Genomic DNA, 26,589 nt, shown 5'->3' with positions numbered 1-26,589 from the left:
ATAAAAAGAGATCGGGCATTCGGATCAGATTCAGACATATGCAGATCGTCCAAATCAAAATGTAAACGTACTTTCATATAAAAACAGCGCGTGAACTAAATCAAGCCGTGTTCATCAAAGCGCTGTACGGGCATAAAAGAACAGATCACAGGGCAAGACAGACAATAAAACAACAAAAGAAAGCAGCTCTCACATCGCGTCAAACGCCAGACAGTCCAAAGAAGTTCTTAAGACTAGATTTAAAAACAACAAGTGTCTAAGGAGAGTCACGTGGCCGTGCTATCATCAGAAAAGAAAAGCCTGTCATCAGTACACAGTTTGTAAGAAAGTAGCCTATGTATGATGTAACCAGGCAAATGAACACTGAACACAGCCCATGTGTCATATTATTCAACGCAAATACATTTCGAAATTTAAAGCGACGAATTGAAAAGCTCAACTTGAACGCAGTTTAAACAGAAATGAAACACATGCAGCTCACCACATCGATATTGAAGTAACAGACAGAGGTCGGAGGAAGAAAAGACGACAAGTACTTACAGTTTCACGATTGTTTATGAGCAGCTTGAAGTGTAAAGACTTGAACTGAAGGTCCACGAGCCTCACTCACTTCACGAACGACTCTCGCGGTACTGTGATGTCATTCACCGATCTAAAGTAGAACACGTCCATAAAGGCGTTGAATGAGTGACACTTCATGAAGAATAAGGAAAGTCTTTGCGACATTTTAAAGAATACTATTTGCTAAATGTGTGAGTACTCACTGGGTTAAATCCTGGTTAATGTTCGTAAGGGAATCAACATGGGTGATTTTTTCTCATAATGTTGATGTTGTAAAACAGCACTGTAGCAAAAGGTAAAGAAAGGCTCAAGTATCTATTGCAGCAAGACTTTCCAAAACATGCTTATCTTATAGTTTGTGGTATGGTTTGTAAAATGTGTTAATACAATAGAACTAATTTGATGTTAACCATTTTGTTTATTTTTATTTTGTTGCTGTGTAAACAAATAATGCACAACATAAGAAATCTGTAATGTTTTATTTCCAATAAAATACGTATTATCTACTGTATCATAAAGTGACTTGCAATTAAGTATCAATTTAGTGGAATTAAATGCAGACGTCTGTTAGATGTATGTGTGCTATCAGGGTCAGAACAGGGAGGAATTGTCTTCCATTGCTATTCCTGATACACTGCATGGTGGGATTTCCCTTTATGACTTATCTAAAAGTTTCAGGACAGACATACAAAGTGAGGGTGTGTCCCAACCAATTATTTCTTCTATTTTTGAAGTAGGTTGGTTAGCATGTGTTGGCGTCAACAGTCAAGCAGATTTTAAAACAATCGACACAGTATTTGTTAAAACATCACATATATATATATATATATATATATATTGCCTTTCCATTGACAGGAAAGTGGAGAAAAGACTTTTGCACAACATGTCAGCGGACAGTCCACTGGAGCTGACATATGTAGTATAGTAATATGAACTTACCAGTGGCACAAATGTAAAATGACCGCTGAGACAGCCCGATTGAAACCCAAATGGCTGAGTTTTTACAGAAGTAACCCAATGTTTTCAGAGTGTATAAAGAAAAAAAGTAAAAAGGGTCTAAGTTTGGTAAAAGCAACCTGTATTATCAGACAAGTAACAGAAACCCAGAGAGTTCATCCTCATCCACATTTATATATATTTGGTTCCAAAATCAAAGCAAACCAACAGCAGTATTGCTCAATTAAAAACATGATTTTCTGAACGGTTAAAGAGTTATCATCTCATTTTGGAAGCAAACTCTTCAATGTTGTTTCATTTAAACTTTTTTCATTTTTAATGATTGCTGTTAACTCCTTCCAATGATTGTAATGATTTTCATCTCAGTGTTTTTAATATCGCAAGCAGCACATTTCTACTGCCTTGATTGCTTGATTGGGCAGATGATGTCAGACTCGGACCAATTTTATTCCTCTCATCATAACCTGCTCTTCTGCGCCACATCCAGAAAACCTGACAACCCAATTCTGTTCTTGAAAGAGGCCTAACCCTAATATAGAAAAGTGTCAAACTGCAAAAGCTCGATCTGACTAATGAATGCTTATCCAAATGCATCACTATGATCATCTTGTGTGGATATTCAAGTCTCCAATTATCAATGCTTTAAGCACAGTACCATTGCACTCTTTGAGAAAGCTTGCATAGGTGATGGAGGTTTGTTATGTCATGTTTAAGACAGAATGCTGAAACAAAATCTAGACTACGGTCTGTAATGATTTCATTTACAATTACTGCTATTGGAAAAGATTGCTCAGATGCCCCAGTCCTACTTCTCAATACCATTAAGTCTTTATTTAATCTTTCTCTATTTTGTGTGTGTTAATAATAAAGAAAAAGTTTAAATCATTCAAGTAAAAGACTATGATTAATAAGGCATTGAGTCATTTGGAAAAAACAACGCAAACAATCCGAATATGAATATGTGTGAATAACGTCTGTTTTTACCCATCAATAAAGCATTCGACACATTCACATTACATTTTTTCTTTAGTATAATATAGTCGCTGGGTTATAATCACAAACCAACAAGGATGTTGAACTCTACAGAAGACAAGTGTCAAATAAAAAAGCGCCACAAACAAATAAAATTCTTTCACAAACAGTAACAAAAATGTCAAATAATCCTTTTTAAGCCCATTGTCTAAATAACAGCAATACAAAATATTGACTTCAAATTTTCCAGTCTTTAAATCCAGTCTCAGTTTTTCATCGTGTGTGTGAAGGGAAGAGCATCTGCTCAGGTTCTGCTGTCTGTGTTGCAGCGCTCCTCAAACTGGGACATTATTTCCTGCTCATGAAAAGCAGTTCCTTCTGCTTTATGGCTGATTCATCTTAGCAGCTTCAGCTTTTATGAGGGAGATCAACTCCTGATTGATAAGGAACACAAAGCGAAGACCTGCAATCTGGATGAAACAAACACAAAGATATGAACTTCACATAACAAATATGTGCTTGAACACAAAGACTAAAGCCAACACCCAACTAGTGCAAAAGTTTTGCATCTCCGTGAGAGGAAATAGCACTTACAAACCAGCATGGGCCAGCTAACCCTTTTATTCATTAATTATGACAGTTTCTACCTACAAATTCTTATTGCTCTTAGGACACGTGAAACAAGACTTGATGTTCTTTTCAAACATTTTTCATTTTGCACATCTTAAAAGGAGAGTGTATAGGATGATTTACCAGTGTCCTCTGTCGTTGCTGATGTGCAACTATGCAATCAAAAGCCACGCATGCGCAATAAACAGTTTTAGTGCCTGTCCACTGTAGTGACCTCTGTGTATATAGGAATAAAAAAGGGAAACCAGAGGAACCGGAACTGTGGATGTGCAGACAACAAAGAGAAACATTTGGCGCTGCTTTGGCCGTTACGATTTCAACTAGTCAGCCACATCAGACCAGTCTAGACTGCCCTATAAATGCATAGTAGTTCTATTTTATAAAATAATATTACATTAAGGGTGTCTTCACAATCATGGATTATGGAACAACTTGAAGAAAGGGGACCAATAATTCTATCCCACCAAACCAATACGTTTAATGCCATTCCAGATCAGTTGGTCAAAACAGGTAGAGCATATATCAGAGCCCTAAAAAAAGCGATTATCTTTGTATACCTTAGTTATAATAAATAGAGGTGGCAGATTTTTTTGCACGATGATCTGTGAAGCTAAAACAACGGGTGTGCTTAAAATGCCTTGATATCTCAATTGAGCCTTCGAAAACAGTTTATTGACAAGCAATATGACAAATCATAACGCCGATATCATGGGCCCCAGTGACTTACCGCCATTTTGTCCGACAAACAAAGCATCCCGACAAACCTGGCACAGTAGAGCTAAGGTGATTCAAATAAAAAAATTGCTTTTTAATTGTTGTAATTTAGTAAACAGAGAGATACAGTATATACCCAACTTTAATGGACATCCATGAAATAACGATAAGCGATAACCAAGTTATAACTTTTTTTAAATCATTCTAACTGAAGGAGAACAGCAGAGTTACAATACAGATATGAGACACGATATTGTTGAAATCATTAATTTATGAATTACAGAGAGGAGAGTTCACAAAGTGGTGTTTAAAGACGTAATATAACTTATTGACATATTGCTTGCATATTAAATGTATGAGAAAGCTAGCAAGGTATAATTTGTGTTTTTGTGGATGCAAATATAAGTATAATTTTGTTACAGTTATCTCAAATCCTGAATGTTTCCGTTGAATGCATATCGCAGAACTTTCTGTCTGAAATCAGTGTGTCATTTTTCTATAAATTCTTCACTACTTCCCCAGGGAGAGCTCACATTTACACTGGGAGCGCATGGCAGATACAGAAAGCTTGTTGGACATAGCAAGAGGAACGAAGGGTGGCGGGGTTTTGCGAAAGGTTTATTAATTTTGTGGGAATAGATTTAAAAGATTTAGGGTACAATTTACAATGTGGAAATATATTTAGGAACCTTGCAGGCTCCATACTTGAGCGACTTGCTGTAATATTTTGGTTCCAAAATGCGAGAACTCAAAAATGCAGTTTTTCTTATGTGCAGACCAGTTAATATCAATCAAACTGCAGTTGGTTTGTTTTGATTTGTGCAATAATAACACAAAAATACAGTTAACGAACACAATAAAACACGATAACATGATGTTTGAACAATTAAAAAATATGTTGTTATCTCATTCTGGAACCAAACTCTTTGTATCCACTTTGAAGGTAGATGTTCACGTTCACTGCTCCTGCCAAAGGTCCACTTATAATTGTTCAACTTCAGATGAATCTGATCTTGAGGTAGTGATCCATGCATTTATCTCTGACCGCTTGGACTATTGTAATCTGCTTTATTTGTGGGTATATTTTGTTTTTAAATTGCAATTGGTCCAAAATGCAGCGGCGAGGCTCCTAACTAGCACAAAGGAAAGGGATCACGCTACTCTAGTTTTGGAGAAGCTGTATTGGCTTCTGGTGGAATATTGGAAAGGTTTTACAGTTAAGCTATATGTTAATTAAAAAATGAATTTTAACTTCAGCTTTTGTTATATAAGAGGCCCTCATACTGAAACGAACATCCTGTAAGTGCGTAATGACATAGAACAATTGGTTGAACACCGCTTCCAGAGAAGACTTCTGGTTTGCGCATGACAATGTAGGGAAGTAACACAAGGGGTGAAAAGGGATAGAGCGACCAAGCAACAAACATGCTGTCGAAGATTGCGAAATATTGTGCATTGCCTTGTTGTGGAAGAACACAGTCGCCTCATAACCTTCCTTCGATTCTGAAAATACGAATGAGTGGTTGATGTTTATTTTTGAAAGAAGTTCAAACATTGAGCGTTTGTTCGCTTCATTTCACTGCAGATTCATTTGTAAACAAGGCACAGTTAAATGCTGGATTTGCAGAGAGACCAAGATTAAAAAGAAATGCAATTCCTTCAATGTTGGATCCGTCAGGGATTGAGCAGCAATATATTTGTACTATGCATCACTATTGCTTTGTTCGCGATCGCTTGATCTGACTGATCACTGTACATGTTATCCAATCATAGTTCATTTTTACTCTTCAATGTGGCCCACAAATAAAAACTAGAGAGTTTCTTGAGCCGGCCTCAAAACCAGGAAAGAAAATAGCCAATAACTTAATGATCAATGGCTTTTTCTTAAGTGTAAAAACACGCAAATGTCACAAGTAGACCTCAGACAGCAGAACAAAATATAAAAAAAGGCCATTTCATGACACCTTTAAGGTTATATTTTTTTATTTTTCCTGTCTTATTGATTGTTTCCTTTTGTTTGCTGCTAGTTTCATTGTACCTTTCTTACTGTATTACGGTCTTAAATGGGCTTTAAAAAAAAAACAGACTTGAGATGGATCGCCAAATCTGATTGTTGAACCACGCACACATCCCACAAATTTCAATCAACAGCTTACTTATCACATTTTGTGACAAACCACAGATGTGAAAAACGATAAGAGACCATTAATGTTAATAATGGCAGAACCTAAAAAGACACTCCCACAAAGCAAATGTATCTTGGATAAATAAAGGAAACACCCACATGCCATTAATCAGTAAACTACAGTCAGCCTTTATCGAATAAAGCCGTTTAAATTAAGCATATTACTGCTGTAAGAAAATATATTTTTGACTGGACTAGGATCAATTTCAATATACTGAGGTAAAATTATCATAACATTTTTATGTTTTTGCAATACAGTGCCTATAATCTGCTCAACATTTTAATGTTCAGACCTTTTCTTGCTCCACTTTCATTTTGTTGTGGCATCAGCAGATGGTTTTACATCCACTTCACTTGGTAAAACAATAAAATGTGAGTGAGTGTCTATTACCTCCATTACAGAGTTGTTATTGAGTTTCCACTTGTTTCCAGATAAAACTGGTCTGCCATCAATGTAAATGGGTCTCCGGCCTTCATTAGCAATAAAGAAATCTCCATTGTTTTTCAGTTTGATGATCCCTGAAGAAAATAATTAATATTTAAAATCCATATCGCATGTATGTATATATGCATATAACATTATGCAGTCTATGCAAAAATACACATTTGTTAAATCGCTTCAAAATCTCCTTACTGCTCAGCTTAGACCTTATGGCAACATATCAATACACATGCAGAAGCATACATTTAATAATAACTCGATGCCTCATTTACGCGCTCCAGGCACATAGAAGTTTCCACCCGTGGAATAGGTCCACTGACGTACCTCTTACTTTGCTAGAATGCCATAACACAGTACAGCCATGGTTGTAAAAACAATGGGAATTTAAATTCCCCCAAAAAATGGGATACCCTTTAATCGTTGTCATGAGTTACTTTAGCATATATAATGTTTGAGTTCACATAACCTTAATATGTTTTATGGCCGCACGATTTGAGGAAATTGTTGCGATTATTCATGTAAAAATTGTGATGTGCGATTACGATAAACTGGGTATAATGAGTCAACTTGGTTGCTATCAAGGAAAATGCACACACAGATAACTGAAAATGCTGAAATTTGTATTTCTCAACTGAGATATACAGTTCAAACTAGCAACAACAACTAGAATTGCACAACGTTTTGAAAATTAAATGTTATAAAATTAAATAGCAGTAACGTCTTTACATTAATGAATAAAATTAACTTTATATATATATATTCTCAACAGCACAGGTAAATGAAACAAATAGAACATAAATACAGATGTACACATTTTTAGGAAAATGATCCCAACAAACGGATATTTAAGCAGATTGTAACATATACTTTTATGAACTCTTTTGAAAAAGAAACTGGATATAAATGTGTGGTTCACTCTGTAAAACTTAAACCTCTATAATCATTGTTGTTACTCAACCAACTGGTTGAATCCTCTTTCTAAAACATTCTATTTAGTACTTTATTTACAACTTTAGTTTTGCTATTGCTGCATAGTACCTCTCTGTGCTCAGTGTCTGATATCCTAAAACCAAAATATCGCCAAACAACAGAGGAAGCATTTGTTCTGGGCACTAGTTCAGTGTCGGTCTGCTCTGCATCTAATTCTCCCGTCTCCATACCGCAAGTCCCATGACCAAGCACACGCGCCAGACAAGAAGACTTTGTTTTTTTCTCGCATAGAAAATGGGCATATATCTCTTAGAATGGATGTCTTGTCACGTCCACGAATGCACTTGTTTCTTTAATATAATCGCAACATTTTGCCCTCATGTAATCTCATAGCCTGACATCGCGATTGCGATATATGATTAATCGTGCAGCACTAATAAGTGCACAATCATTGCATAGAACTATACTTGCACACGCACAGTCAGCTTGCATTTCAGTGTTGCCAGATCCGTGAAACAAAAGCATTCATCTCGAGCTTAACGACCCTAGTCCAAATAGCAGAATTTAACATTCATAAATAAAACATTTTCAGATAGACCGCTAAAAGAAATCCTTTCACTCCTAACCTGCAATCCTATTCGCAGACTTGGCAACACAGACTGGCTCGCACTGTTCCAATATGGCATACGACATAGCGGCCCATAGAAAGAGATGCTAATGTGGCATCTAGTTAATTGTATCAGGGCTTCAGTTGATAGTGTTATTTACATTTAACATTTCAGGCCACTTGAGAACCCTCAATGAACATGTCTTATTCAATCTTATTCAGTTGGTAATAGATGAGTGTATTCTGAGATTAAACTAAATTTAACAGAACGTCAGACGTCTTGAAGCAGGTCCTTGCAGTGCATCCGGAAAGTTTTTACAGCGCTTCACTTTTTCCACATTTTGTCATGTTACAGCCTTATTCAAAATGGGTTTAATTCATTATTTTCCTCAAAATTCTACAAACAATACACCATAATGACAACGTGAAAGAAGTTTGTTTGAAATCTTTGCCAATTTATTAAAAATAAAAAACGATAAAAGCACATGTACATAAGTGTTCACAGCCTTTGCCAGGACACTCAAAATTGAGCTCAGGTGCCTCCTGTCTCCACTGATCATACTTGAGATGTTTCTACAATTTGATTGAGTCCACCTGTGGTCAATTCAGTGGATTGGACATGATTTGGAAAGGCACACACGTGTCTATATAAGGTCCCACAGTTAAAAGTGCAGGTGAGAGCACAAGCCATGAAGTCCAAGGAATTGTCTACAGGACAATACTTGTATCGAGACAGGATTGTATCGAGGCACAGATCTGGGGAAACTGAGCGATCGGGGGAAAAGGGCCTTAGTCAGGGAGGTAACCAAGAACCCGATGGTCATTCTGACAGAGCTCCAGCATGTCTCTGTGGAGAGCGGAGAACCTTCCAGAAGAAAAAACATCTCTGCAGCGTTCCACCAATAAGGCCTGTATGGCAGAGTGGCCAGACAGAATCCACTCCTCAGTAAAAGGCACATGACAGCCCGCCTGGAGTTTGCCAAAAGGCACCTGAAGGACTCTCAGACCATGAGAAACTACATTCTCTGGTCTGAGAAACAAAGATTGAACTCTTTGGCCTGAATGGCAAGCGTCATGTCTGGAGTAGGGATGGGTCTCCTTAAGGTTTTATTGATACCACTTATCGATCCGGTACTTTAACTGTACTCTTATCGGTACTTTTTGTTGTGTTTTTTTATGAACGACAAAACTAAAGCTGGAGTTGTTCTCAATATTTCAAACATTCTTTACTGACCTAACATATCTTATTTCATCACTACAAATTCATTTTTAGGTAAGATCTGCGTTATAATTTCTTAAGCATATTTTATTATTATTCATCCATTTTAAATGCAGTACTGTGAAAGCATTTTTAATGTTTAAGATTTATTTAGGCTACTGCTGATTTATATTAGCTAGGCAGTCGAAAACTTAGCATTTTTCTGTCTGCACATAATGCACATTAGAAAGATGTTTTGCCAGATTATTTGTGTTTCCGCTCTTACAGGCAAAAATCTTGTTGCACTTGTTGCAACGAGCATCGTCTGCATCCACTCGAGTGAAATGTAACCAGACTTTAGACCGTTTGATTCTCTCCGCCATCATCACTCTATTAAGCGCGAGCTTTCATGTTATGTGCTTGGACGCTCTCGTGTTGTGTGCGCACAAGCTCTGTGTTGTGTGGGACAGACGGACATTTCGAGTGCTAGATTGCGAATAACGATAATGCAGGTAAATGTCTTTAATATTATCGCAAATTAGAAATGGTTTGTCAGTGAAAATATGCTAGGTAACGTTTATTTAGCAATAATAAATAGGAAATGTTTTTCTTAGGTTCTCCAGTACCGACAGCAGAACCGTTAACGTCAGAGCTTATCGATACTTCGGTCTTTCATAATTTAGCCCTGGAACCGATTAAGTACCGGGTTTCGGTACCCATCCCTAGTCTGGAGGAAACCAGGCACCTCTCATCACCTGGCCAATAGGCCTACCATGTTGATGTTGGCAGCATCATGGTGCGGGGATGTATTTTGGCGGCAGGAACTGGGATACTAGTCAGGATCAAGGGAAAGATGAATTCAGCAATGTACAAAGACATCCTTGATGAAAACCTGCTCCAGAGCGCTCTGGACATCAGACTGGGGCAAAGGTTCATCTTCCAACAGGACATTGATCATCAGCACACAGCCAAGATAACAAAGATGTGGCTACAGGACAACTCTGTGAATGTCCTTGAGTGGCCCAGCCAGAGCCCAGACTTGAACCCGATTGAACATCTCTGGAGAGATCTGAAAATGGCTGTGCACCAACGATCCCCATCCAACCTGATGGAGATTGAGAGATCTTGCAAAAACGAATGGGAGAAACTGCCCAAATAAAAAGTGTGAAAAGCTTGTAGCATCATACTCAACAAGACTTGAGGCTGTAATTGGTGTCAAAGGTGCTTCCACAAAATATCGAGCAAAGGCTATGAATGCTTATGTACATGTGCTTTTTTATTTTTAATAAATTTGCAAAGATTTCAAACAAACTTCTTTCACGTTGTCATTATGGGGTATTGTTTGTAGAATTTTGAGGAAAATAATGAATTGAATCCATTTTGAATAAGGCTCTTACATGATAAAATGTGGAAAAAGTGAACCGCTGTGAATACTTTCCGGATGCACTGTATATTCTTGCTTTAATATGAAGCATGTGAACAAATGTGACTCGATGGGAGTTTTTCACCAAAAATCTAACCGTGCCAACCTTGTTTTCTGGAGATTTTCCATGCAGGTCCTTCCAAAGACAGATCCACGTCTATCTGCTTGTCTTTAGTAGCCCGACCAAGGGTGATCTGAAATATTTTGATACAGTTTTATAATGATATGGCAAAATTATTTCAGGATTTTTTAAATATTTTAAAGAAAATTTTATGATAAATATTAAGAGAGAAATATTTCTATATTGTCTAGGTCACTTGCAAACTGTAAGCGGATACGTAAAACTGACTTTGTCAGAAACGTCAATGAAAATGAAATAATATTGTGATGGATCTGCAAAGACTCCACACCCCACACCCACAAACAGGGACAAAATGATCTTAAATCATGACAGTCTAACAGCACTAAAACACCACCACCGTTAAGGGTCCAATAAATAACAAAAGACTGACTAATCAAGACTATGTTTACACCAAAACGATTGTTTGTGTTTTAAAAGTTTGTAAGCCAAAAGCCCATTTTGAATACCGTTTGTCAGCATTTATGTGATTTAGAGTCTGGCGAATGTAAATAATGTGTCTCTGCTGGTAATAGTGGTCAAGTAAATCAGGACTTTGCTGGAAAAACTTACGTTGCATAGCACAAACACAGTCTTGCACTTTGAAAACTGTTTCAAACAGCGTTTTCAGTCCCCCCCTAAATGCAGTTGTTGTGTAAAAGAATAGTTTTGGATAAGCGTCTGCCAAATGCCTAAATGTAAATGTAACAATTTACACACGTGAATTTTTTCATCAACACACGCCGCCATTAATCATGTATCTAGGGAATTCATTGGTCAACTCTCTTAATACTGTCATGTATGGTATAAATGAAAAACTAATTCTTATATTTTCTTCAAAATAAAAATAGACCAGTTCCATATTATTACTGTTTTTTGTTGTGTTTTCTTTATTTCCCCTGCTGTTTTTGATAACCATTTTTTAATGTATTGAATTAACTGACATTTCTCTTATTTGTATGTATGTATATATGCCGTTTGGTGGATACAACACTAAATCGTGAACCTATCTAACCAGTCTCTGATTAGATTACAGAAAATGACAGAGGTAAAATTAACTACTTGAGTGGCGCAAAGAGTTTTGTTTGCTTTAAGATAAGATATCTGGGTTTGAAACTCCCTTGGGCCAAATACTTTTCCCGTCACATATTAGATCATAAAGGCATTTATTTTCCATAAAATAATCAAAATATTTGAATAGTACCTAAAAAGTGTTTAGTTAAAAAGTGTTAGTTAAGACACCTGTCAACAACCTCAAACAGTCAGACTCCAAACTCCACTATGGCCAAGACCAAAGAGCAGTCAATGGACACTAGAAACAAAATTGGAGACCTGCACCAGGCTGTATCCAGTGATAGCCCTGTAGGCAAGCATCAGTGACTTAAATCTGATACGGGCTTCAACCGGTAGCCAGTGGAGAGAGATGAAAAGGGGTGTCACATGAGCCCTTTTGAGCTGTTGGAAGATGAGGCGTGCTGCTGCGTTTTGAACCAGCTGAAGTGGTTTGATAGCCTTTGCAGGAAGACCAGCAAGGAGAGCATTGCAGTAGTCCAACCTTGAGATTACCCGGGCCTGGACAAGAAGTTGTGCCGCATGCTCAGTGAGATGGGGTCTAACCTTGCGAATGTTAATTAAGGCATATCGGCATGTCTTAGCAATGTGCTCATTGAAGGACAGCTGTTCATCAAATATGACTCTGAGGTTCCTGGCTGATTCGGAGGGAGTGATAGTGGAATTGCCAAGCTGGATGGTGAGATAGTGTTGCTCCGTGGGGTGTGTCAGAAACACAAGTAGTTCTGTCTTGGCCGGGTTCAGCTGCAGGTGATGCTCTTTCATCCAAGCTGAGATGTCATCTAGGCAAGCTGTTATGCAAGCTGCCACAGTGCTATCGTCTGGGTGAAACGAGATCTGGTGTGTCGTCAGCATAACAGTGATACGAGAAGCCTTGTGCCCGTATGATGGGTCCTAAGGATGTCATGTAAATAGAGAAAAGCAGCAGTCCAAGCACCGATCCCTGAGGGACCCCAGTGATGATATGGTGAGCAGTGGACAGCAAGGCCCTCCATGACACCTTGAATGATCTGCCGGAGAGGTAGGATTGGAACCAGCGGAGAGGGGAGCCTGAGATTCCTAAGGATGACAGGGTTGCTAGCAGTATCTGGTGATTGACCGTGTCAAACGCTGCAGATAGGTCCAGCAGAATCAGGACCGAGGATTTGGATTCCGCCTTGGCTAGCCGCAGTGCTTCTGTGACCGATAGCAGTGCAATCTCAGTGGAGTCATGATTTGGGTCTGTTTTTCTGCAAAGGGACCAGGATGACTGATCCGTGTAAAGGTAAGAATGAAAGGGGCCATGTATCGTGAGATTTTGAGTAAAAACCTCCTTCCATCAGCAAGGGCATTGAAGATGAAACGTAGCTGGGTCTTTCAGCATGACAATGATCCCAAACACACCGCCCAGGCAACAAAGAAGTGGCTTCGTAAAAAGCATTTCAAGGTTGTGGCGTGGCCTAGCCAGTCTCCAGATCTCAACCCCATAGAAAATCTTTGGAGGGAGTTGAACATCAGTGTTGCCCAGCGACAGCCACAAAACATCACTGCTCTAGAGGAGATCTGCATGGAGGAATGGGCCAAACTACCAGCAACAGTGTGTAAAAACCTTGTGGAGACTTATAGAAAACGTTTGACCTCTGTTATATACCCTTTGTTGGCAATGACAAAGTATTGAGATGAACTTTTGTTATTGACAAGATACTTATTTTCCACCACAATTTGCAAATAAATTCTTTAAAAATCAGACCTGTACCTATGATGAAAATTACAGGCCTTTCTCATCTCAAGTGGGAGAACTTGCACAATTGGTGGCTGACAAAATACTTTTTTGACCCACTGTACCTCCACCAACTAGTGGCATCAAAAAAGCAAACCCAAGGGCTCGACATTAACACTTGTGTTAAGTGAATGTTTTGTATGAGCGAGTGAAAGAGAATTTGACATGTAATTAGAATTAAAAATGTCCTATCAGCTTTATGAAAACTTGCTACGCACATGGAATAAGCGTTTTATAAAAGCAATAAGCCCCGAAGCAGTGGATTACAAGTGACTTTTATAACAGTTGACGGGATTTGAATGACTCTGCTTCGCGTCACAATGCCCTTAGCTGTTATAAAATGCACTGTAACTCACTACTTCTTGGGGCTTATTGCTTTAGTAGAATGATTTAACAACAAAACATTTAGTAAAAGTATCAATTATACAGGTATGATGATTTTACAGCGCAAAATGTATTTTATGTCATACACCGGGAAGTTTGTGAGGGCAGCATGAGATCGAACTTAAGTTTCATGCTTTTCGTCACCCATTGAGGATCAATTTAAGTCTTACAAGCAGCATCATGGGGAGTCTGCTGTACCTATCATTTCTGTGGCAATGTAAATGTACAAATAAACTTCATCATAGAGACAGCAAGATATATTTATCTTTTGGGGATACTGGAAAAAAACTGTGCAGAAAATGCCTTACGATATACCAATGTGACAGGGCCTAATTCAATTGAATAAAACAATATTTAAAGACCACAAATTAATAAAAATAACAGGTTAAACTGCTCCAGCTTTTTAACTGTCCTGGACACAACGCTGCATGTCCAGTGTGTGACCCCCTTTAGGTGCAGCGGTCAAAGCTGTGGATTATCGCTATTGGCAAATCACAATCAAGGACATGAACTAACCGTTTTATGAAATAAGTTAAATAAATAAAAGCGGAATTAAGACATGAATGTATGAGAAAATGTGAAATATGCCAAACAGAAGTAACCCCATGATGTGGAGCCAGATTTTGCAAGTGTGGCTTAATTATCAAACAGAGATTGCATTGTAAACCTACAGTAACATTCCACAGTGGTCATAATGTTGTCAAGTTTTACCTCTCTAGAACGCATCAAATATCTGACCATCCTCCCGCGTAATGCTGCCAGCGTCTGATTATCAAAGTCTGGTGAATTCATGCCTGAAAGAATGGCACAAATACACCATCACATACAGCAGTGATGATACTGGCATCATAATTATACTCACTGCAGTAGTGCGAATCAGACCTGTGATACTGTCCACCAACACCTGCCAGCGAGGAAGTTCCTGCTCCAGCTGCCGGATTTCACGCTTCTGATGTCTGTCTGCCATCATCAGCTCTGCTCCAAACAAAACAGCATTTAAACAATCAGACACAACATCATCATTATTGAAAACCAGCAGATGAGAAAAGACGCTAACCGTGCTCCAGAACTTCATCTCGACTGTCTCTGGTAAACACAAACACGAGTAATTCAAATCAGTCATTTGAGAAATTCACATGACAAATCAAACAATGTAACGTAAAGCAGTCATGCATATTGCCACTGCTGCAGTATCATTCTGGTTGGGATCTGACAATATCTACAGGTGAATATGGAGTACGTACTTGAGTTTGGCATCATCGACCACCTGTTCTGCATCAGAGAAGTTCAACACCTGCTCTCCTTTAGGTAGAGGTTGTACTATAAATGAATACGATTTGATGAGAGTGATGAAGTCATGCAACGAACATCAGCGGTTGTGAAATAAAACAGCAGCTCACCGCTCTGATCCTCCAGTAAATAATGCTGTTTGAGCAGCTGCCAGTGGATCAGGAGACTCTTAGCAGTGCGAGATGGGTAAAACACACTGGGGTGCTTGTTTAGCAAATCCTGGAAAATCTCCATTTTTGGCTGACTGCTCTAATCACATTCAGGAGAAGAAAGAGAGCGGAATCAATATTTCAGTCTTGAGGTGATTTTCAACTAAACCTATGTAATACACAAACAGTTGCTTTAAACCAAGTCAAGTCAAGACAGCTTTATTTATATAGCACTTTTTCCAATTTTCATGGTCACAAAGCAGCTGTAAGAGAAAACATATTGACTATAAGCAAAACATATAAGGTTAAACAAGTCAAAACAAAAAAGGTGAAAACACAGAAGACCGACACAGACACACAGATTCAGACACACCCACACACAACACGAACCAACGCGCACACAGACAGACATGCAGACACACACACGTGGCCTTAAAGCCAAGAAACAGAGCGATTTTCTACTATCATGCCGAATACTTCTCGTTGCTTAATCGTTGCACTCCGTGTCGACCCATGCCAGCCTTTGCTTAAACGGTTTCATTTTCCACCACAGGGCTAATAACGGACATGCTTAGAATGTAAATACAAACGCTTCATAACACAAAAGACAGAGCTACAACGCCTTTGCGTGCATTCATTAGCACGATTCCGAGCAAACGGAAAGACAACAAGAACAACAACCAAAAAGTATGGAGAAGGATATGCTTCTTAGCTTACTTTTCCTGGTTTCAGAGTTTGTTTTGTATCACTCTTCTTCGACAACGGCAAACTGCACACTTTATGTAGGTGTATTGACCCCTATTGAGTGCACTTTTTTCATGCATGCGCTGTTGTATGCGGCAAGTCGGACCATACTTCCGCCTTAAATGTAACAGTGTCAGACCGTGCTTAGAACAGTTCGGTGCGATGGTGGAAAAGTGCTCACTCATTCAGATATTGTTGGGGGCTATTTAGTGTTGTCCAAAGTACCAAGTCTTTGGTACCAGGTCGCTACTAAAAACAAAAAGCGATCGATACAATATTTTTGGTGAGTCAAGCCAGAGTACAAGTCAAGTCAGAACTAATACATTGTGCATCTATGAAAAGTTCCCATCTGATAATCTGTTTAAATTCAGCTGTGGCCTAATGGTTAGAGTGTTGGGCTTGTGATCAGAAGGTTGCCGGTTCTAATCTCAGTGCCAGCAGGTCATGACTGAAGGGCCCCTGATTGCTCTGCAGTAATGTCACACTGTATAAAACTACTTGTAAGTCGCTTTGGATAAAAGCGTCTGCCAAATATGTAAATGTAAATTGACAAAGACAAGACGAGCAGCCCTACTTACGATCCGATAGCCAGATGTGTACAGAAATACTTTTGACTTGAGTCACATCACGATGGGAACGAACAAAGTTATGTGTTGAAAGGAGGAAACACCATCACACATTTTCTGTGATTTTTGTTCTATATTCTCATTCAGCAACTTCAGGGATTGGCACAAAGCAATGCTTGCATCTCTGAAAGCTCTATTTGGCACCCAGGGTGCACTACATCAACTGGGTAGTACTACCGAAAAAAACGCACGCTTTTAGGTCCCAAGGTCGCGGCTTCAAATCACAAGAGGATATATAAAGTGTACAATGTGAGTTCATTCTCGGTTGTTTAAACCGGTCTGTTTTTCACGTACATGTTGTTCTTGTGGCTGTGCACTGGTATTGCTGCAACTTTGGTTATTGTTACATATCGCTACTTACACCTCGATCAGATTCGTTCAGCAGCCTGGTTGTGGGAATTCGGCTTTGTGGCGAGCATCGCTAAGTCACTGGCGTTGAATGGGGTCAGCGGTTCGAATCCGGCTGTGGGTAAGTTCCGTGCTTTGACTTTGTTCTCACCTATTCTTCAACCTGATTTTAACGCATGTTCTCTTTTTTGCAGCTAAATTTCGTATTATGTTTGTGTGAAGGGGAGGGTTCGCATTCTTTAGCAAAGACTCCAGTTTTGAAAAATGGAGGCACTGGAGACTAAAGGGCTTCTTCGTGGTTTCACACCACATTCTTCTCGCTATTTTGTACATGTAACTGTATAGTTTCTTCTTTTCCTGTTTTTGTCTGACAGCTGACCCAATCAGTATTTTTAGTCTGCCTATTATCAGAATGCAATACTAATGCAATATTAGACATTTTTAAGGAATCATTTAATATTTTTTTACTTTTCATTGAATATTAAATGTCTATTTTGACTCATTATACATGTAAAATAAATCTCTTAATAAGTATGCACACCTAATTATAAAGCATTTTTCACTTTAAGCCCACGCTAACTATTAATCTGTAAATAATCATTTGTAAGTGATCTATAATAGTAATCATTAAAATTGAGGTGGTTAGGAATTGGAAAAAATATGATCAGAATATCAACTTGCACAATAATTATGTACACACACTTTACGTTTATGCAGCTGGACCTAGGAACCGTGCAGAAACAAAAGTAATTAGTGCTGAAGGTTTTTAATGAAATGTGTTAGGGATAAAGAAAAAAGAGGTTCTTAATTCCCAAAACCTTTCTTTAAGTGTTGATTTTTCAACATGAAAGCACATTATTAAGATGTTTGGAAAGTCTTACAGAGGTGATTTTTGAGAGAAGATTTTCCTCGGCCTGACTAAACAGAGCTTTACTCTGAATGGCTGCGATGGCCTCCGGATGCAGCTGTCGCATGGCCTGCCACGCCAACCTGTCAAAAACACACACATAAAGATATTACTTTTACATTATAACAGGACAGACTCTTCTTTATTCATTATTTTTAACCATGTTAGAAGTATGATCAACTCACTTTGAAATGACAGGGTCATACAGCAGAGCATACCAGCGCTCCTGAATCTCTCGCATTGTGAAACGACAGCTGAATTTCACCCCTAAATGAACTGATGTCAGATCTGTGGTCTGAAATTAGAATTAAACTCAGCACTCAACTTTACATCACAAAATCCATATTCAACTTGTTAAAAAATACTTAATCATCACTCCGTTGACCTGTAAGACGGCATTTATGAGCAGAAGATCATCGGTTGGTTTCCAACGGCCCAGGTCTTTAGTGATCTGCAGTGGCTGCTTATTTTTCTTCAGTCGTTTGGGCACTGAGGAAGGTGCTATTACCATGGTAAGAGGAGGTGTAAGAGAGCTGCTGGACTTCAAACCCTGCCGTTCAGATGACAAAATAAACAAGACGAAAATGGCATTACTATATAATAATAAAACATTACATTTACGCTTTTACATCTACAGATGCTTTTATCCAACGCAATTTATACTGCATTATACTATACACATGTTTCTGAGTACATTAAACACTCCAACAGAAAGGGCGGATCAGTTAAAAGATAATGAATTCGCATGAGTTCAAAACACAATTACTACCTACTGTGAGTCAAATGGGTACTCATAATCTGCATATTTGCCAGCAGTTACTATAGACGGTTTCATCAGACGTATGCGCCTTGACAGCAGTTAACTTCCGGTCTTTGTTTGTTTATCAGTCTGGCAAGTCTCTAAAACTATAACTATGTATATTTAATTAGATTGATGTTAATATTAATTCATATTCATATTTTCTTGTATATTAATTGTATTAAATAAATGATATGTTAAATTTTGTTACATGTTCATTTTTTAAATAAAAATTTGTTGAATGGGTGTCTTATTTGAAGAAACCGTATGGGACATTGATATCTAGTGGTTGAGCTTGGTATTGTAGTCAAAATTCAAAATATTGGAGAGACAAGTTTAGCCAAGTAACACGGAGTTTCTTTTGCTTGTTATAAGAAATAATATACAGGCATTCAATTCTTTGCGAATGTGAACCAGATGTTAAGGGAAGTCCACGTATGTGTGCATGCGTAGTAATGTTTGTTCATGTAGTTGCTTTGAAACCGTCTATATGATGCTGATAGTTGAGAGATTCATACACAACTACTATAAAAGATTAAAACATTCCCTGATGCTCAAGACGTTCAGAACATAAATTAAAAATGTATCAGGTGTAAACTTTTAAACAGGGTAACCAGTGTCATTTGTTATCTTGATGAAATATCTCTTTTTCTTTTGGTTATAAACATAAGTGTTTGTCAACAATATAGATATTTTGTATCGATATTGAAAAGTCTGAAACGGTTCCAACTAGGGATGTTCATTTTGGATAATTTTCTTAACCGACAACCGACGCTCGTTAACCCAACATTAACCGTTAACTGAGATTTTTATATAAATCGGACGTTGAAAAAAAAAACAGAGTTGCCGATTGTCTGTGACCCAGTAAAAACTAATTTTTATGGGTTTATTATGAAAGTGCAAACAGTAGCATACAAAACGGATCAACAACGATCACAAGAGAACCTTGATAACGCGAACATAATATTATTCACAATATAAATGAAGAATTTAATTTAAAAATTTCGAAAATAAATAAACTCTATATTAGCCTAAACTGAAAAAAAACACATAAATTATTAAATATTATTAAACTTTCTAAACGAAACTTTGTTTGTTAAAATAAAAGAGCTGGCCTACCTCAGTCAATAAACTTTTTGTTTTTATTTTTAGTATTAGCACATCTTTCGTTGTCATGCAAAAAATATGAAAATCTATTATTTATTATCGCCATTGTCATACCAAAATAAAATTCTCAGTTAAAAGAAATTAAACCGTTTAACTGAAAGTAGAGGTGGGCGGAATGGTCAAAAATCTATTTCACGGAATGAGTAAATTACTTTACTGTAACAACATATTCATGAAATCTCGCATTATAATGCTATTAATGCGAATTTTTCTTAGATTGATTTAACTAATTTATTTATTACAGTTTATTTAAATGCTCACCATAGTTAAAATGTAGGCAAGTTATGGAACAGTACTGAAGATATCAAACTAAGTTCTGACAATCAGATGTATTATTTATTCATATCTATATCATATGTATACAGTAGGAAGATAGACAGCATGTATAATAATAAAGTTTTAATATGCACAAACAATGAGATTACAGTATTTGACTCTGGTGTTCATGGGGTCTGTACTGTAGGTGTTTATCGTTTTCACTCTCTATTAGATGAGCAATATTCGTGTGTTGCTCTCTGTCTTTAGGTTTGGTTATTCTCTATGTTTACTCCTCACGCGTCTTCCAAAACTGGATATTAGCGCGTCACATCAAAGCACTCACGCGGCGAGCATCATCGCGCATTTCTATGCAAGTTTCACCTTGGCTTGCCTAAAGTTAAATTTTATTAAAGCTATTAACAGCAATACGTTTTGAGAATGAGCTTTTTTCTGTGTTGAGAATGAGCTTTTTTCTATGCTGGAGCAGATCCCTGCACAAGCACTGCGGGTGAGAGAAGAATCACCGGACTGGAGCGGATCACTAAACTACAGACTGAAAGAAGGTCAAAAGAATGTTTGATAGGTTCATTTGTTACGGGTGGATTCATTCTTTAGTTTTTTTCAGAATAGCGCCCAATTTGCAACCAACAAATCTAGGAACGGAATATTCTGCCCAGCTCTAACTGATAATATTAATCGGTCATAGGGTTTTACTATCGGTTAACGGTTAAACGGTTAATATGAACATCGCTAGTTCCAACGCATTCCCCACAGTATCAATCTCTCTCTCTCGTTTTTTTCCAAAAGCAAGTTGACACACACTGCACGAGAACGCATCAACAACAGAGCCCCGCCTCCTCTTACAGCCTTGACTCGTTTGCAGCAGTTAAATAGTGTTCATGTTAAAATTATTTACAAGGTAACAAATCTGGCGCTTGATGCAGACTCGTTTATGCTTCCCATGTTTACCATAGTGCCTTTGTATGTGTGTGATCAATGGTTTCATTCACTTGTTTCCTTCGCTCTGGTTAAACGTTGTTAATATTAACAAGATGGCCAGTACAGTGTCTCATCAACAGTTACCAATCGTTTCATTCATTCCGGTGAAGTTGATGCTTGAAATAATGCTGGTGCGGGTAACGTCTCTGCAACAGTTGATGCACGTTTGCACTCATGTGTTTACCATAGCGCTCTATGTAGTGTGTGTGCGCTGATCCACTCCTTTCATTTGCTCTGGTTAAAGGTTGTTAATGTTAGAAAGATGGCCAGTCTCCATGTGCACAGATCAATGATGTGAATAAAACACAAATTAAAATTTGTTTATTAACATTTACAAACTATGAATGAGAAATTGTTCAAGTATTTATTCATCTTTTTTATAACAAAGCTCTGGTCCATTGATATTTAAAAATACTACTTTTGATTTTAAATAGAAAATGCATTATAACATTAGATTAACAATTAATAAATAAATAAATGTAAAAATATATCTCATTCGGACACCAACCACTTGCCAAATAACCAATTCCTACATATCTCATGACCCCTCCCAAATCATGTGACACATTAACCATTTCATGTCCACTACAATCCTGTTCTGTACACACACACTAAGTGTTTACTATTTCATGTGTTTTGAATGGGGCTAGCTGCTAACACCGCTGGCCCTGCGGTAAACTGACAGTGTTTATATTACGTTTATCATAATGAACATAGCAAAGAGAGAAAGAACAACCGATTGAAACTGTACCCGTCTGTATTAACAAAACAAGGGAGCTCCGGTTTTTGTGTTATCTTTTGAAATATTGAAATGTCTTACCTGTTCAGAAGGAATGCCTGCATCCATTCTAAATCCTTTCAGATCACAGAGTTCACGCCACCTTTTAAAGGCTTTGCCAATATTAATTCTTGTTTTCGCAATAGTCCAATCACATTCACTTTTTCTTTGTAAACTCTCATCAGTTTGTACTTTCTTGTTTTTAACAACTAACGAATCCCCAGATGTCAACACTGCTTGCCGTTTAAAAGTAAAAGTACTAAACAGCGCCATAAATAATATTAAAAGTTGTATAAAATCCTACCCAACCGTTGTGAGTACGCGCAACAAATCGCCTGTCACTCGCAGCATCCACGAGCTGGCTAGCAGCCGGATCCTCTTTGTTCTGTGTACGAATGTGATGAAATGACGCATAGACGAAAGACACCAAATAAGGATCTCCGTGAAGGACCACAAAGCAAAAAAATTACAACAATAATCATTACCTTCTTCTTGTCAATGGACATGAGGTCGCTTCCGGGGCATCTGATTGGCTCAATTACTGGTTGACCTTTCACCCGACTGGTAGACTTAGCCAAACTGCTCTCAACCAGTTCGTCATCAAACTTCTTTCTCTTTATTGATCTAAAAGAGATGATTAGGCCCAAATAAGTATATAAAAATATATAACATTTTGTGTTTATGTCCATTTCCCTGAATTTGAAATTTCATGTCAAATGTAAATCTGAGGGGTTTTACAGCCTAACTGCTAAATTATCGCGTGGCTGGTTGGGGGTGTTCATCTCATACACTCATCATCAGTGACATGTGTAATACCTGGAAGAGCTTCTGCGTTTGGGAATTAACCCAGCTCCGCTGAAGGCCTGATTGGACGCTCTCCTCATCGCAGCAGTCTCCTCATCCTCTGATCTACTCTGTGAAACTGACGCTCCTGCAGCCATTGGGGAGGTGATGCACTCCCTGATATCTACAATACATTAAACACCCACTAACTATTAGCTACAATACCACTAGCTACAATTGTGAACTACAAGTGGTTAGAACAGTGTCAGAAACTTCCAAGCAAAAATATTTAAAAGAAGAGTTCACAAATTCAGTCACCATTTACTCACCCTCACGATATTTCATATTTGTAGATAAATTACTTTGTTCTGATGAACACAGAGAAAGATATTTGGAAGAATGTTAGCAATTTAAAGTTCTGAGACATAACTGACTTAATAATTCCAAAATTAAATTCTTCACAATATCTCATTCTGTACAATATTTTTTTGGTTCAACACAGGATAAAGAAATGTATACAGGTGTGAAACCACCGGAGGGATGTTAATAATGACAGAATTTCCATTTTTGTGTGAAATATCCCTGCAATAAGTGTGTTGTGTCCAGTTTAGCAGGTAGTTTAAGTGTGTCTCTGAAAGTGAGACATGAACAAAAACGTATGTCAAAATTCCCACGGTAGCAAGTATCCTTGTAAAAGTAGTCGGTTTCGTGATCGTAAAGAGTTGGGAAACAAAATGCATGTGTCACAATATATTAGATTCGGGCAGCAGCATAATAAACATCTGTTTATAATGTCCATTAAACTACAAAGCACATGTTCAAAAACACTCACTGCACCTGACTGGTTCACTTTTGTAACTTTAGTGATGATCAATCTACATTTACTGTACTTGAAATATTTATAAAAGCAACCAGTCCTCACAGGTAGTTTTTGGATGTTTTAAAACAAAAACGTTGGTTTGTCAAAGTTGGTTTCTATTCATAGGTATCTATTTAACACCTATTCTGAAAACCTAACCAACGTGAATCCTCAATAATCTTCACTGTGTCAATTGTAAATAAAACCTTAATAACACAATAAGTCTTTTGCCACCCGAGACGTCTGCTGTCAGAAGATGTTGTCAAAAACTGCTCTTTCTAAGATGTTTTTTACACAGCAGATGGTTTCCAGATCTCCAGATCTTTCTGGGATCATTCAGACTCGTGTTGTTTTTACCTTTCTCCATGACCTCTTGATGAACCCTCAGAAATCTTCACCAGTCATGAAGAATCCACTGAAACAGACAGAGGGGACTCTTTAAAGCTGTGTTCACGTGAAGCTTTTGTGATCGTCTTAGTAAGACGGTGACATTTGTTAACACTCGTATACATGAACTCATCTGTCTTTTGCGCCTTTTAACTTACTCGACTTTTTACAGCTATACAACTGTAGCCAAACATACACAACTGCTTAAGCCCACCCCACAATAAACAGAACTACAATAACACACTCGTGTAAAAGTACATTACTGGTGTATATTTGAAATGTGCTACACTGATTCATTCTGTTAGCATCGACGCGTTTAGCCTTTGTATCCATCACGACACCACGTTCACGCGTAGCGCTTACCCGCGAGTTTCTAAGCGTGCGTTGTACCTTCAGAATAGCTCTTCTAAGTTTCACTGTCGTATTTCTAGATGTGTTCTTTCTTCTTCTCTTTTTCTTTTGTTTCCAAACAAGAATAGTCAAGGCTATACCGGACGTTTAGTCTTCTTTTCCGTTTCATGTCGCCTGTTAAACCAGCCAATAGAGCATACTCGCCACCTGCTGGAATGGCGTGTGAACGAACAAAGCCATATCGACTTCTTTCGGTTTATGGCTCGCGTGTTAGGTGCATACCGCCACCTATTGTGATGGAGTGTGAAGAGATTTGTTTCCTATATTCTATCTGTTAATCCAATGTTACTGATAAACCTCCATAATGCAATATTCGGTTGTTTAGTCTAACGTCACGCACCACCATATATAGAAGGCCTAAAATTATGCTATAAGTAAACAACACATAGGCTAATGCTCAAATACGCTCATCGCGAGCTGTAAAAATAACGATTTTCTTCGTAACGAAATCCCACAAGTCATTTTTCCCCATTTATTCAAATATTGATGTCGGATATTGCGTAAGCCTGCTGGCTGTAGTGTACGCTAGTTAAATGCACGCGATGTGAGTAAACAGTGCTCATCGTGTAATGTTATTTTGTGTAAATATATTTTACTGAAGTTCCAAAATATACGAAAGGAGACAAATTAACATACGTTTAATGGAATGACTCTCGTATAAATATAAATAAATATGTGAACATCTGTCTTTGAATATGGCAATAACCTTGTTTTACAATATTTCTATGATTAAATCACTGACTGAAACTCCATATGAGCCTACTCACATCATCCATAGCAATGAGACCAACCCTGCCCTTTCTCTTAAGGTTTAAGGTTTCATTTTGATTCCTTAATAAAAGTTGCTCTCAGTTTTAAGAGGAAACTCATTCAAATCATTGACTGTTATTTAGGATAACCCTTTGTGCTGAAATGAATTGTGAGTACTTTTATTTGTTGCAATGATGTTCATTCAATGTTACAATAGTCTACTTTAAAGGGTTGAAGTATTACTCGACAGAATCAGAGGTGGATCAGCACATCTTTACTGGGAACGACATGTTTAATATAACATACACTTCCGGCCTACGCACACAGCGTACCCGTATTACGTACACACGTATTACGTATCACAACATCCTCCCTGTTTAACATGAGTTTGTAAACACCTCGGATAATACAATTTGTTTTTTCTTTTAAATATGGTGCACATTGTAACTATAATGAACAATAACAACCTTTTTGAAGACTAAGTGTGCAAAACACATATTCAGTCCATATTTGGTATTCTTTTAAGTGCTTGATTATTACTTAAGCTTTACACAAAGTCCTTGTATTGGGCCGGTTTGATAATGACCCGTCCAGACCTTGTGCATGTTGGTCTTGCTTTCTCAGTACCTGTATTGTCTGTTTTTGTATCAAGAGGTTGTGTGATTTTGTTCTCAACTGGGTTCATATGGCTTTGTTCGACCACATCTTTTTGGGGTGTTTCATCGAATCGTACCTTTTTCTGAATTTTCTGTGTGGGTGGTGCATACATTTCACGGAGTTGGCTCCTGGTACGTCTGACTGTGTTTCCATTTGGTGTTTGGATCAGGTAACTCCTCGGCTCCTTGCATTTTTCCACAATGGTCCCTGGGTGCCATGTTTTCCTCTCCTTGTCCAGCACTCGTACACTTTGTCCACGAAACAATGGTGGTGAGTCTCTCCCCCTACATTGATCATGGTGTGTTTTCATCCTTGTGATCCTTTTTTCCAGGTGCTGTCTGTGTTCCAGTTTACCCGGATCTGCATGACTTGGTAGGAGTGTGGTGATTGGTCTGCCAAGGAGTAATTCCGCAGGGGATGGTAAATCACTGTCAATGGGTGTCGCTCGCACCTGCATCAGAGCCATTTGTATATCTCCTTTGTGTTGTATTGTTTTTTTGATGATGGATTTGATGTGTCTCACATGTCTTTCAATAAATCCATTGCTTTTTGGGTAATGTGGTGAACTTGTGATGTGTCTTATTCCCCACTCAGTTGTGAATTTCCTGAAAGGTTGTCCCGTGTATTGCGGTCCGTTGTCTGTCATTATTTCGTCTGGTCGACCAAATAAAGACATGTAACATTGCATTTTTTGTGCAACTGCATGGCTACTTACCGGCATGGGCA

The 26,589-nt window shown here is 38.0% G+C and overlaps 2 protein-coding genes across 8 annotated transcripts in view; both read right to left on the bottom strand.

The window, feature by feature from the left end:
* Positions 1 to 654, bottom strand: part of suox (sulfite oxidase) — a 37,665-nt gene extending 37,011 nt beyond the window's left edge. The window contains exon 1 of the mRNA XM_079482772.1: positions 541 to 654. The gene's annotated coding sequence lies outside the window, so the exon portion shown is untranslated. The remainder of the gene's footprint in view (positions 1 to 540) is intronic.
* A 965-nt stretch (positions 655 to 1,619) lies between these two features.
* mcrs1 (microspherule protein 1) lies at positions 1,620 to 24,694 on the bottom strand. 7 transcript variants are annotated; one of them, XM_079482765.1, is made up of 17 exons: positions 24,436 to 24,563; positions 24,016 to 24,073; positions 23,129 to 23,167; positions 22,833 to 22,983; positions 22,502 to 22,640; positions 22,321 to 22,401; positions 18,401 to 18,565; positions 18,201 to 18,310; positions 17,990 to 18,098; positions 15,352 to 15,490; positions 15,196 to 15,271; positions 15,009 to 15,037; positions 14,834 to 14,926; positions 14,663 to 14,745; positions 10,726 to 10,813; positions 6,411 to 6,538; positions 1,620 to 2,960 (listed from the first exon to the last, which is right to left on the bottom strand). In XM_079482765.1, exons 2-17 carry the CDS (start codon positions 24,023 to 24,025, stop codon positions 2,874 to 2,876), a joined length of 1,527 nt encoding a protein of 508 aa, XP_079338891.1. In that variant the 5' UTR covers positions 24,026 to 24,073; positions 24,436 to 24,563; the 3' UTR covers positions 1,620 to 2,873. The 7 variants fall into 7 exon arrangements, with proteins under 7 accessions (XP_079338891.1, XP_079338893.1, XP_079338892.1 ...); XM_079482767.1 differs by lacking the exon at positions 23,129 to 23,167 and having other exon boundaries at positions 24,436 to 24,620; XM_079482766.1 differs by lacking the exon at positions 23,129 to 23,167 and having other exon boundaries at positions 24,409 to 24,613.
* Positions 24,695 to 26,589: the final 1,895 nt, after the last annotated feature.

Source organism: Barbatula barbatula, assembly GCF_947034865.1.
Source record: "Barbatula barbatula genome assembly, chromosome: 20".
In the NCBI taxonomy this organism is placed as follows: domain Eukaryota; kingdom Metazoa; phylum Chordata; class Actinopteri; order Cypriniformes; family Nemacheilidae; genus Barbatula; species Barbatula barbatula.
Note: the sequence above shows the minus strand (reverse complement) of the source record. Positions and strands in the feature narration are given on the sequence as shown.